General features: G+C 41.7%; 1 protein-coding gene across 1 annotated transcript in view; it reads right to left on the bottom strand.

The window, feature by feature from the left end:
* LOC149449819 (vomeronasal type-2 receptor 26-like) overlaps positions 1-14,071 on the bottom strand; it is an 87,035-nt gene that overhangs the window by 56,288 nt on the left and 16,676 nt on the right. The window contains exons 2-4 of the mRNA XM_089692714.1: positions 10,445-10,608; positions 4,049-4,095; positions 734-1,016 (exon numbers count right to left, since the gene is read on the bottom strand). Of these exons, the coding sequence (XP_089548840.1) occupies positions 734-1,016; positions 4,049-4,095; positions 10,445-10,608 (494 nt within the window). The remainder of the gene's footprint in view (positions 1-733; positions 1,017-4,048; positions 4,096-10,444; positions 10,609-14,071) is intronic.

The raw sequence follows: 14,071 nt of genomic DNA, 5'->3' as shown, positions 1-14,071 counted from the left end.
AGTTGAGGGAGGGGGAGATGGAAAATGTGAGGAGGTGGTGGTCAGAGAGGGGGAAGGGGGTGTTAGTGAAGTCGTGGGGGGTGCAGAGGTGGGAGAAAACGAGGTCCAGGGTGTTTCCATTGGAGTGGGTGGAGGACTGAGTGTGCTGTGTGAGCGCGAAGGAAGAGGTTAGAAGGAGGAGTTGGAAGTAGCAGGGCTGTTGGCGTTGATCGGGATATTGAAGTCACCTAGGATGATGGTCGGTAGCTCGGAGGAGAGGAAGAAGGGAAGCCAGGCGGCAAAGTCGTCTAGGAAGGGGGATGAGGAGCCAGGAGGCCGATAGATTACTGCAATCCTTAGGGGGGTGGGAGAGAAGAGCCGGATGCAGTGGGCCTCGAAGGAGGAGAAGGATAGGGAGGAAGGGTTAGGGAGGACCTGGAAGGTGCTCAGCAGTGGTAGGAGCATACCGACCCCTCCGCCTCTGCGTCCGCTCGGTCTGGGTGAATGGGTCTAGACGAGGCCTCCAAAGGAGAGGGCAGCAGGGGAGGTGGAGTCAGTGGCTTGGATCCAATGTTTTGAAATGTATTTGTTGGACAATGGGAAGCCAGTGGAGGGATTGTCAGAGAGGGGTGGAAGATATGGAATGGTTGATGAGGTGAATGAGTCTGGCAGCAGCATTCATGAAAGACTGAAGAGGGGATAACCTGCGATTAGCTAGTTCAATGGGGAGGGAATTACAATAGTTAGCATCTACCTGTGTATATCCATAGATTCCCAGTATCTCTGCCATTGGAATTGTTGTCACTGAACAAAGATCTCCAATGAAACCCACCAGTTCAGCTTCTTTAGAACATGAATAATTAGGGACTGTCTTCCGTGGTCCAGATAAAATCCTTAGAACATTCCTTACAACAAAACTAGGATGCAAACATGAGTCTAGCATACGAAATCCAAGTGTAAGATTCGGCAAAATTTTTGGATTCTTATTAACATCGCGTATAGCAGAAAGAAAAGCAAAAACATTTATAAGTGTATGTCTATCAAATCTGTAAAGAAAAAATATTTGTGGTGGATTAGCATACATTTTACAATGGACTTACACCAACTGGCCTCTGATGGCCTCTCCTACATCTCTGACAAAACAAACACTCGTCTTGGTGGCACAGAGACACATTAAGCTATACGCTAGTAGATTTTCAAGCAATGTTTGAAAACAAAAATGTGTTCAAAAATTATCAGAACATTCAATGACTTGATGAATGTTGTTCGAAAGTAGTTCAAAATGTAATTTGCTTTTAGCATTCTATTTGGGAACAAATAGACTTAACCGAACGAATCCACATAGGCATCAATGTGGTTAAAAACAAACATCGATTTGACCCCATTAATGATTAAAAAAATCAAAGAATGTTCTAAGAATTACATTTTTCAAACAAAATTCTATTTGTCTATATCCAGCTTAAGTGTCTGGCTTGTCAAAGGTGGGGACAGGAAATTGTAGACCACTACACACATGTTCACTAAACGTTGTCTAACACTTTTAAGTAGACATGACTAGATTTAAATTCAGATTATTTTTTCAGTATGGAATGAATAACCACTTCAAAATAGATTTTGTCTTACAAGATTTAGAGAGTGAAAAAGTGAGGTGATGTGGCAATGATGGTGGTTAAGTAGTGTCACTAACTATAAATGAATTAGAAGCACTCACCAGAAAGCCTCCTGGTTCCAAGTATACCAACTAGCCTTCAGTTTTGAATCCTCCCAAGCCACACCCTAATAACCTCTTTCACCTGGTCATGGGCCTAACCTCTACGATTACATGATCACAGGGTCACCTGTGTCTGGTTTTATTTGTGTGCCATATATTGAGCAATGGTAGCTAAGACTATGGTATTGAATGGTATTTCCCATTGAGATCACATATATGGCAAATAACAATGGCGACAGAGATGAGTGTATCCCTGCAATGACCTTTAGTGATTTTCCTGACAAGATGGGTTTGATCCAGCTAAGCCCCCTAGACCACAGATCATATATATATACTACTGTATATTACCAAAAGTAGTGGGATGCCTAACTTTATACACACCTGAACTTTATTAACATCCCAGTCTTAGTCTGTAGGGTTCAATGTTAAGTTGGCCTATCCTTTGTAGCCATAACAACTTCAAAACTTCTGGGAAGGCTGTCCACACGGTTTAGGAGTGTGTCTATGGGAATGTTTGACCATTCTTCCAAAGGCACATTTGTGAGGTCAAGCACTAATGTCGGCCAAGAAGGCCTGGCTCGCAGTCTCCAATCTAATTCATCCCAAAGGTGTTCTCTGGGGTTGAGGTCAGGACAGTCACGTTCTTCCTCCCCAAACTCGCTTATCCATGTCTTTATGGACCTTGCTTTGTGCACTGGTGTGCAGTGATGTTGGAACAGGAAGGAGCCATCCCCAAACTCTTCCCACAAAGTTGAGAGCATGAAATTGTCCAAAATATCTTGATATGCTGACACCTTAAGAGTTCCCTTCACTGGAATTAGTGGGCCGAGCCCAACCCCTCAGTTGCAGTGAAGGGAGCTCTTAAGGTATTATCATACCAAGACATTTTGGACAATTTCATGCTCTCAAATTTGTGGGAACAGTTTGGGGATGGCTCCTTCCTGTTAAAACATGACTGCACACCAGTGCACAAAGCAAAGTCCATAAAGACATAGATGAGCGAGTTTGGGGTGGAGGAACTTGACTGGTCTGCTCAGAGTCCTGACCCCAACCCCATAGAACACCTTTGGGATGAATTAGAGCAGAGACTGTGAGCCAGGCCTTCTCGGCTGGCATCAGCAGGGGCGGACTGACCATTTGGAAACTCGGACACTGCCCGAGGGCCCAGGGTCAGTAAGGGGCCCCATGAGATGCCCCGGTACCTTTTTCATAGGCTTTTTTGAGTTTGGGCAAGGACACAGGGGCCCCATTATCCCCTATTGCCCGGGGGCCCCATGAGTTGTAAGTCTGCCACTGGTCATCAGTGTCTGACCTCACAAATGTGCTTCTGAAAGAATGGTCAAACATTCCCATAAACGCCCTCCTAAACCTTGTGGAAAGCCTTCCCAGAAGAGTTGAAGCTGTTATAGTTGCAAAGGGCGGGGCCAACGTATTACTGAACTCTGTGGAATAAGACCTCAGATGCCATTAAACATCATGGAAAGGCAAGTGTCCCAATACTTTTGGCAATATATTGTGTATATATACAAGTGAAACTCGAAAAATTAGAATATCGTGCAAAAGTTCATTTATTTCTGTAATGCAATTTAAAAGGTGAAACTAATATATGAGATAGACTCATTACATGCAAAGCAAGATAGTTCAAGCCGTGATTTGTCATCATTGTGATGATTATGGCTTACAGCTCATGAAAACCCCAAATTCACAATCTCAGAAAATGAGAATATTCCATGCAATCAATAAAACAAGGATTGTACATAGAACAATATTGGACCTCTGAAAAGTATAAGCATGCATATGTACTCAGTACTTGGTTTGGGCCCCTTTTGCAGCAATTACTGCTTCAATGCGGCGTGGCATGGAAGCCATCAGCCTGTGGCACTGCTGAGGTGTTATGGAAGACTAGGATGCTTCAATAGCGGCCTTCAGCTCTTCTGCATTGTTTGGTCTCATGTCTCTCATCTTGTTCTTGGCAATGCCCCATAGATTCTCTATGGGGTTCAGGTCAGGCAAGTTTGCTGGCCAATCAAGCACAGTAATCCCATGGTCATTGAACCAGGTTTTGGTGCTTTTGGCAGTGTGGGCAGGTGCCAAGTCCTGCTGGAAAATGAAGTCAGCATCCCCATAAAGCTCATCTGCGGAAGGAAGCATGAAGTGCTCCAAAATCTCCTGGTAGACAGTGGACCAACACTAGCAGATGACATGGCTCCCCAAATCAACACAGACTGTGGAAATTTCACACTGGACTTCAAGCATCTTGCAGTGTGTGCCTCTCCATTCTTCCTCCATACTCGGGGTCCTTGGCTTCCAAATGAGATGCAAAAGTTGCTCTCATCAGAAAAGAGGACTTTGGACCACTGAGCAACAGACCAGGTCTGTTTTTCTTTAGCCCGGGAAAGACACTTCTGACATTGTTTGTTGTTCAGGAGCGGCTTGACAAGAGGAATACGGCATTTGAAGCCCATGTCCAGGATCCATCTGTGTGTGGTGGCTCTTGATGCACTGACTCCAGCCTCAGTCCATTCCTTGTGAAATTCCCCAACACTTTTGAATGGCCTTTTCCTGACAATCCTCTCCAGGCTGCGGTCATCCCTGCTGCTTGCGCACCTTTTTCTTCCACATAACTTTCTATTAATGTGCTTTGATACAGCACTTTGGGAACATCCAACTTCTTTTGCAATTACCTTTTGAGGCTTTCCCTCCTTATGGAGGGTGTCAATGATGGTTTTCTGCACAACTGTCAGGTCAGCAGTCTTTCCCATGATTGTGGTTCCTACTGAACCTGACTGAGAGACCATTTAAAGGCTCAGAAACCCTTTGCAGGTGTTATGGCTTAACCTCTTGCCGACCGTGCATAGCCGAATGACGGCTTCACCGCGGCCGGCTAGTTCTGAGTGGACGTCATATGACGTCCTCCCAGAACGCGCTCTCCTGCGCGCCCCAGGGGGCGCGCACCCGGCGATCTCCGTGATCGCTGTGTCCTACGGACACAGCTGATCACGTGATGTGGTGAAAGGCCGATCCCACCGGCCTTTTACCACGTGATCAGCGGTGTCCAATGACACGCTGATCACAGGGAAATGCAAGTGCCGGTTCTCGGCTGCACTTTCCTCACGCTGTCAGATCGTGAGGAAAGTACTGCCGAGAACCGGCAGTTGTCAGAGCGGGGATCAGCACCGATCATCAGGGCACTGATGATCAGTGCCCTGATGATCGGTGCCCAGCAGTGACACCCGCAAGTTCCGCCCAGCAGTGCGCCCACTAGCCCCGCCCACCCGTTCCCAGCAGTGTCCCCACCTGTGCCCAGCAGTGCCCCCACCTGTGCCCAGCAGTGCACCCACCTGTGCCACTCTGCAGTGCCACCTACCTGTGCCCAGAAGTGCCACCTACATGTGCCCAGCAGTGCCACCCACCTGTGCCCACCCACCTGTGCCCACCAGTGCCACCCACCTGTGCCCACCAGTGCCACCCACCTGTGCCCACCCACCAGTGCTGCCCACCAGTGCCACCCACCAGTGCAGCCCAGCAGTGCTGCCAGTCAGTGCCACCAGTCAGTGCCCAGGGGTTGTGCCAGCCAGTGCCGCCAGTCAGTGCCCAGAAGTGATGCCAGTCAGTGCCGTCTATCAGTACCCATCATCAGTGTCACCTATCAGTGCCGCCTATCAGTGCTGCATATCAGTGCCGCCTATCCGTGACCCCTAATTAGTTCTGTCTATCAGTGCCGCCTATCCGTGCCACCTCATTAGTACTGCCTATCAGTGCCCTTTAGTGCTGCCTATCAGTGCCCATCAGTGCCGCCTATCAGTGCCCATCAGTGCCGCCTCATCAACGCAAATCAGTGAAGGAGAAAAAATACCTGTTTGAAAAATTTTATAAAAGAAACAAATACACTTTTTTTTTTTTTTCAAATTTTTTGCACTTTTTTAAATTTATAGCGCAAAAAGTAAAGCGCCCAGTGGCGATTAAATACCACCAAAAGAAAGCTCTATTTGTGAGAAAAAAATGATCAAAATTTCATATGGGTACAATGTTGCATGACCGCGCAATTGTCAATCAAAGTGCGGCAGCGCTGAAAGCTGAAAATTGGCCTGGTAAGGAAGGGGGTATAAGTGCCTGGTAGGCAAGTGGTTAATTAGCTGATTAGAGTGGGACACTTTGAGCCGATAATATTGCACTTTTTCACAATATTCTCATTTTCTGAGATTGTGGATTTGGGGTTTTCATGAGCTGTAAGCCATAATCATCACAATGATGACAAATCACGGCTTGAACTATCTTGCTTTGCACGTAATGAGTCTATCTCATATATTAGTTTCACCTTTCAGGTTGCATTACTGAAATAAATGAACTTTTGCACGATATTCTAATTTTTCGAGTTTCACCTGTACAGTATATGACTGGTTGATTGCTATCTCCCCTTTTGAGTTGTTCCAAGCTTCTAATGTAATTTCAATATGTGCTTTAAAATTACATCCCTTAACATAAAAAAAGGCCTTAATAGCCCATATAAGTGATCCATGGTGTGGAGGAAAGCTCTCTCTCAAAAATGCAACATTTTGTTATTGTTATTCAACACATTAACATGGAGATGCTTTGAGGGAAGTGGTGACGGCTCTAGCTCATGGCTGCACACTATAAGAGCTCCCCTCACAGAAGGAAGGGTTCCCTCCCCACCGCTCACACAGCCACTGACAACTGTATGTCCCCGACACACTCCAGGATGTCTTCTCAGCAAAAAGAGCAGCCTCAGCCTCAGAAACTGTCCACTTTCTTCCCACCAGCTGGGTCTGCAGGAAGGGGTGTTATTGAAATTTGGAAATTCCTTCTACAATAAGGTGGTCTCATATACCACCTAAAATGGAAATGAGTATTGGGAATATAGTACTTAGTAAGTAAACAGCAAAGAGTTTTTTTTACAAGTTCTGCTTTAAAGGAGAAGTAGGGCCAAAGTTCTTTTGGCCTTTCTTTCCCTACAGATCACAGGAGTTCATTTTGTTGTGCCCAGGGCTAAAGTCTACTATTGGCTGGCATCATTCAGCTGATCCAGACTCTGGAGAGATCCCCACTTTAGTGCTGGGATCCACCCAGATGCCTGGATTGACAGCTGGTTCAGATTCTCAGCATGCTGATGATATCCTGAGCCAACTACTCCAGCCCCCTGCATGGCCTGGCATTCCCGTGAGCGCTGGAGGGGAAGAGCAGAGAGCCAGTGACTGACAGTCACCTACTGTGTGCTCACTAAAGACAGAGATCTGATCAATCAGTGGTCATTGATAGCAATCAAATAAAAATGTTTTATTTACATTTTATTTTTTGCCACAATTTTTTTTAAATTACCATTTTTTTGACAAGGTCACTTTAATGATATATTGCTCATGCATGCCATGGGTATATGTGGAATAACACCCCAAAACACATTCTTCTACTTCTCCTGAGTATGGGGATACCACATGTGAGAAACATTTTGGCAGCCTAGCTACATACAGGCTCCCAAAATCCAATTTTTTTTTTTACACAAAGTTGTCATTTAAATGATATATCTCTCACACAAGCCATGGGTATATGTGGAATAACACCCCAAAACACATTCTGCTACTTCTCCTGAGTATTGGGATACCACATGTGAGAAACATATTGGCAGCCTAGCTACATACAGGCTCCCAAAATCCAATTTATTTTTTTTACACAAAGTTGTCATTTAAATGATATATCTCTCACACAAGCCATGGGTATATGTGGAATAACACCCCAAAACACATTCTGCTACTTCTCCCAAATATGGGGATACCACATGTGAGAGACAATTTGGCATTCTAACTACATACAGGCCCCCAAAATCCAATGACCACCTCCAGGCTTTCAAAGGGCATATTTCCTCATATCACTTCCCCACTACCTATCACAGTTTCGGAAGGCACTAAAATGCCAGGATAGTACAAACACCCCCCAACAAGTGACCCCTTTTCGAAGAAATGTGATGAGAGGCATGGTGAGTATTTTACAGATATCATTTTTGTCACAGCATTTTGAAAAAGAAAAAATACATTTTTGTTTTCTTTCTTCGTTTTCCAAAAACATGTGACAACAAATGAGATCTGCAAAATACTCACCATGCCTCTTAGCAAATACCTTAGAGTGTCTACTTTCCAAAAAGGGGACATTTGGGGGGGTTCTTCTCCTATCCTGACATTTCAGGACCAACATTAGAAGCTTATGCCTCACATCACATCACCTACTGTGTGCTCACTAAAGACAGAGATCTGGTCAATCAGTGGTCATTGATAGCAATCAAATAAAAATGGCGAGCGCTAGAGTCTTGGAGCTGCTTGCAACAAAGGTAAGTGACAATACCCAAAGAACAAATCAAGATGGTGCAGTGCTCTATATATATATGACTACCCAAATAAATACATATGTAAAATTATCATAAATCAATATACAATGTATATATATATATATATAAAAACAGTGCTTATTAACCACTTGCCCTCCAGTGGATTCCCCCCCCCCCCTTCCAGACCAGGCAATTTTTTGAGATACAGCGATGCATTACTTTAACTAAGAATTGCACGATCATGCAACGCTGCACCCAAAATGGAATTTGCATCCATTTTTTCCCATGAATGGAGATTTCTTTCTGTGGTATTTGATCGCGTTTTTTATTTTTTGCACTATAAAATAGAAAGACCGACAATTTTGAAAAAAAAACCTATAATTTTTACTTTTTGCTATTAAACATGTCCAGTAAAAATCTAATTTCGTCATAAATTTAGGCCAAAATGTATTCTGCTATATGTCTTCACTAAACAAAAATCCCAATATGTGTAAATTGGGAAGGATTAGGATACAGGCTTGTTTTGTCATTAATGATTCTTTACTTTATAATTCATTTTATAAGTGATTGATTTTATTGTTTAAAACTGGGTGGTGGTACTAATTATATTTATATCCACTTGTGGATCACCAGCAATGTACTGTGGACGGGCGGCCCATACAGGCAATGCAACGTACCTGTACACCGCTGGACTCTTCCACCTACAAGGGGAATGTGCGCACCCCCGCCCACCGATTGTACACAGTGGAAGTTTGTCAGCAGATCCCAGCCAATGATTCATGGGTGGGACCTGCTTGACAATCACACAGGGCTCTGTACAGAGGGAATGATCTCTATACTTCTACTCCCTACAAAGCAGGGAGAAGAATCAAAGAGATTTATAGTAAAAAGCAGAACACATTACACAAATTAACATGTATTAGGCACACACTTTACCTCTTGATTATCCAAGATGTTAACCCCTTCCCAGCCAGTGTCATTAGTACAGTGACAGTGTATAGTATTATCACTGATCACTGTATTAGTGTCACTGGAGATGTCAGTGTCAGTTAGTGTAAAATTTCCCGCAGCACTATCACAGTTCCACTATATGTCGTGATCACCGCCATTAGTAGTATAAAAAAAAGAAAAAATCCAGTATATATACCATAGTTTGTAGACACTGTGACTTTCACGCAAATCAATCAATATACATGTATTGGGATTTTTTCCAAAGACATGTAGCAAATTCATTTTGGCCTACGTTTATGAAGAAATTAGATTTTTTTTATTGGATATGTTTTATAGCAGAAAGTAGAAAATATATTTTTTTCAAAATTTTTAATCTTTTTTAATACATAAAAAAATAAAAACCCAGTGTTACTCAAATGCCACCAAAAGAAAGCTATGTTTGTGTGAAAAAATGTATATACATTTATTTTGGGTACATTATTCAGTGGTCTATTTTGTGATTGTTCTGCTCTAGGCAACAGAAAAATCGGGTGCCCCCCAAATAAAAAAAAAGGGAGAGAGAGAAAAAGCAGCTAGCCATCCCCGGGGCCACAGACAGAGAGAAGCATTCTTCCAGCACTCACCTGCACCTCTCCAGAATGAAAGCAGCCAGCCATCCCCAGTGTCGCCCTTGTGCGTAAATGAAAGTCGCCCTTTACCTACACCCTCCAGAAGCCCGCGGCCTCTCTCAGATCCCATGGCAGAGCTCAGGCAGTGCCTCACCCGGTGCCCATCATCTGTCACCTGCCATGTTAGTCTCGTCTTCCATGGGGCAAATGCCTTTTTTGCTTAGCGGTAAATACGCCCCTGACAGTGTTGCATGATCGCACAATTACCAATAAAAGTAGCGCTAAATATTAAAAAATGGCCTGGTCATGAAAGGGGTAAAACCTTCCAAAGTTGAAGTGGATATAGAAAGTGCTGCGTAATATTAATATGTTCATCCTGCATAATTATTCGAAGTCAAGGACCGTCTAGCCAATGAATAGAGGATCAATATCACAATGACAAAACTTCTGCCCTAAAGGAAAACTGTATTCCTCTGGTTCAATACATCCTGAGACAAAAACAAGCCTTCAGATTAGGAAAGTCAGAATTCTGGAGCCTCATTTTGTCCCAGGTCTGTGATCAAGGAAGGACTGAACCTGAAGGATCAGCATGTTGGCCAAAGAACTAATATTTTTTAGGAAGGTCACCACAGACAGTCTCATACACTTCAGTACAGGTTTTCAAACAAGTCATCAGATGAAACTCCTATATTTCTATCTTCACAGAATCCCTTTATTTTTTATCACTGGTTATGGCAATTCCCTGACATTTCATCAACTGCATTCAACAAAAAGAAAAAGAGAACAATGTAAAACAATTCTGTAAAATACTACTTACCCAATAGTGTAAATGATTAGGGTATTGTTTTCCACCTTTGGTACAACCTCTGTAGATATTGTTAACACTCCTCCAATAATAAGGTCACCATCTTGATAATATCCAGTCTCATCTTCCTCATACCCCAACTGGACTTTAAAGAATGGTGGTAAACTGTGAGTCTTGGTGATAAATAATGTCATCCACAGGACAATCCAGAAAAGCAGACCTTTATAGAGATTACATGAAACTAAGATTCTGAACCTTCATAGAACATAAAGCGATCTCTGGTATCAATATCATGGATGTGGAGATGATACTGAACATTGATCAGTGACATGCCCTCAGTAAGTTACTGACAATGTCATCATCTCTCCTCTCTCCTCTCTCTTTATACATTTCAGTGTAATAGATTTATCATTGTTCTGAATATGCTATTTTTTTCTGTATCTACTTTCAGTTGTTTTCTTTGATAAAAATGAAAAAGTTTTACTAAGAAACATTTCATGCAAAGCTCAGCAAAGATACAAATATATTACTTTTTAACATTAGCACCAAAATATATTTTAAAATGTACAAATCTATTGTTTATTATACCACGTCAATTCTTCAGTCTCCAACAATGTGGTGTTTAAATGTTGGAATTATATTATTATTATTGTGATTAACCTCTTGCCCTCCAGAAGATTTACCCTCCTTCATGACCAGGCCATTTTTTGCTGTTTGGCATTGCCCTAATTCAACTGGTAATTGCAGTTGTGCAAAGCTGTATAAAAGCAATTTATGTCCTACTTTTCACACAAATTGAGCTTTCTTTTGATAGTATTTGATCATCTCTGCTGTTTTTACTTTTTTGCGCTATAAACAAAAAAAGACTGAAAATTTTGGGGAACAAAACAATATTTTTTATTTTTGGTTATAAAAAATATCCAAAAAACTCAAAGTTAGTCATAACTTGTATTCTGCTGCATGTGTTTTGTAAAAAAAAATCCCAATACGTATAAATTAATTGATTTATGTGAAAGTTGTAGCGTCTACAATCTATGGTATATATATTGGAATTTACGTGGCATTTACTTTCTGACTAATATATACATAAAATGAGTGTATTAAATAATCTTATATGTGATATTTCTCAACTCCTATTAAATTGTGCTAAGTGTATCCAATATATTCTAAAAGCTGCCACTTTATATAAACCATAATAAATGAGTGAAAAAACAACACATATATAGCGTTGACCGGAACCAGAAGTTTCAGAAAACAACAATCCAGAGGTGGTGAGAGCACCTACGGTCTATTGTCACTTCAGGTTTATCCATGTATATGATACCGGGCTTTTTACAACTGTTTGCTTGTGAGTAATGTCCATTTGAACAACTAAAGGATCTTGGTTTTAATACTACACCATTGGAGTGCCTCTCTGCTCTTTGTTTTACATGATAATCGTGAGATAGAGGAATATCATGCTTGTATGATATATAAGCATTGGTTATAGTCCGTCTATATTTTGGAGGATTATTCCTTGAAGCCTGTTTGCCAAACATGAAAATGGGAGGCAACAACTTTTGGTGAGTGCACATCCGTGTGGGGAATATTTTGAAGCACTTGCTTTCAGTAAACAACACATGGTGGATTCCAAAGAAGGAGGAATCATTTCTGTGGACTTTGGATCATTATATATATTTTTGTATTTTTGTATTCAAATTAATTCACAAATGTCATTTTTTTTATTTATTCACATTTTATTGTTGTACTCACTATATCACTTTTTCATTCATTAATTTAGCACCACCATAACACTGTATGTGTTGTTTTTTCACTCATGTACTTTCTGACTGCCTATCACATTTCTTGAGGTGCTAAAATACCAGGGCAGTATAAGCCCCCCCCCCCCAATCACCCCTTTTTGGAAAGTAGACACCTCAAGGATTTTGCAGAGAGGCATGTTGAGTCCATGGAACATTTTATTTTTTGCCACAATTTTTTTTAAATTACCATTTTTTTGACACTGTCACTTTAATGATATATTGCTCATGCATGCCATGGGTATATGTGGAATAACACCCCAAAACACATTCTTCTACTTCTCCTGAGTATGGGGATACCACATGTGAGAAACATTTTGGCAGCCTAGCTACATACAGGCTCCCAAAATCCAATTTTTTTTTTTACACAAAGTTGTCATTTAAATGATATATCTCTCACACAAGCCATGGGTATATGTGGAATAACACCCCAAAACACATTCTGCTACTTCTCCCAAATATGGGGATACCACATGTGAGAGACAATTTGGCATTCTAACTATATACAGGCCCCCAAAATCCAATGACCACCTCCAGGCTTTCAAAGGGCATATTTCCTCATATCACTTCCCCACTACCTATCACAGTTTTGAAAGGCACTAAAATGCCAGGATAGTACAAACACCCCCCACCAAATGACCAATTTCGAAGAAATGTGATGAGAGGCATGGTGAGTATTTTACAGATATAATTTTTGACACAGCATTTTGAAAAAGAAAAAATACATTTTTGTTTTCTTTCTTCGTTTTCCAAAAACATGTGACAACAAATGAGATCTGCAAAATACTCACCATGCCTCTTAGCAAATACCTTAGAGTGTCTACTTTCCAAAAAGGGGTCATTTGGGGGGGTTCTTCTACTATCCTGACATTTCAGGACCAACATTAGAAGCTTATGCCTCACATCACATCACCTACTGTGTGCTCACTAAAGACAGAGATCTGATCAATCAGTGGTCATTGATAGCAATCAAATAAAAATGGCGAGCGCTAGAGTCTTGGAGCTGCTTGCAACAAAGGTAAGTGACAATACCCAAAGAACAAATAAATCAAGATGGTGCAGTGCTATATATATATATATGACTACCCAAATAAATACATATGTACAATTATCATAAATCAATATACAATATATATATAAAAAAAAGCTTATTAACCACTTGCCCTCCAGAGGATTCCCCCCCCCCCCTTCCTGACCAGGCCATTTTTTGAGATACAGCGCTGCGTTACTTTAACTAAGAATTGCGCGATCATGCAACGCTGCACCCAAAATGGAATTTGCATCCATTTTTCCCATGAATGGAGCTTTCTTTCTGTGGTATTTGATCGCCTCTGCGTTTTTTATTTTTTGCACTATAAAATAGAAAGACCGACAATTTTGAAAAAAAAACTATATTTTTTACTTTTTGCTATTAAACATGTCCAGTAAAAAAATGTAAAAATCTAATTTCGTCATAAATTTAGGCCAAAATGTATTCTGCTCCGTGTCTTCGCTAAACAAAAATCCCAATACGTGTAAAATAATTGGTTTATGTGAAAGTTATAGCATTTACAAATGGCGGTATATATAAAGGAATTTTTTTTTCTATTTTTACTAGTAATGGCAGCGGTCAGCGACTTATAGAGGGACTGCAGCGGCCATTCTGACACTGGGGGGAACTGACTTGGTGTCACTGACATCCAATGATGTATTTAGGTTTTGTGCTGCCCTAGGCAACACAAAAATCGGGCACGCCCATACGGAGAGAGCCTAACATTGACCAACAACACCCCTGCCCACCCCCCTGTGAGAGCCTTCCAATAGCACCCCCCCACATTGAGAGAGAGAAAGACACTCACCTTCACAGCTCTGGACATCCCCCGGAACAAGAGTCGGGTTCTCCAT

This window comes from Staurois parvus, unplaced genomic scaffold (genome assembly GCF_062004578.1).
Source record: "Staurois parvus isolate SC_StPar_1 unplaced genomic scaffold, SC_StPar_1.0 ptg000602l, whole genome shotgun sequence".
NCBI classification, from domain to species: Eukaryota; Metazoa; Chordata; class Amphibia; order Anura; family Ranidae; genus Staurois; species Staurois parvus.
The sequence above is the reverse complement of the archived record's forward strand: the minus strand, read 5'-3'. Positions and strand labels throughout refer to the sequence as shown.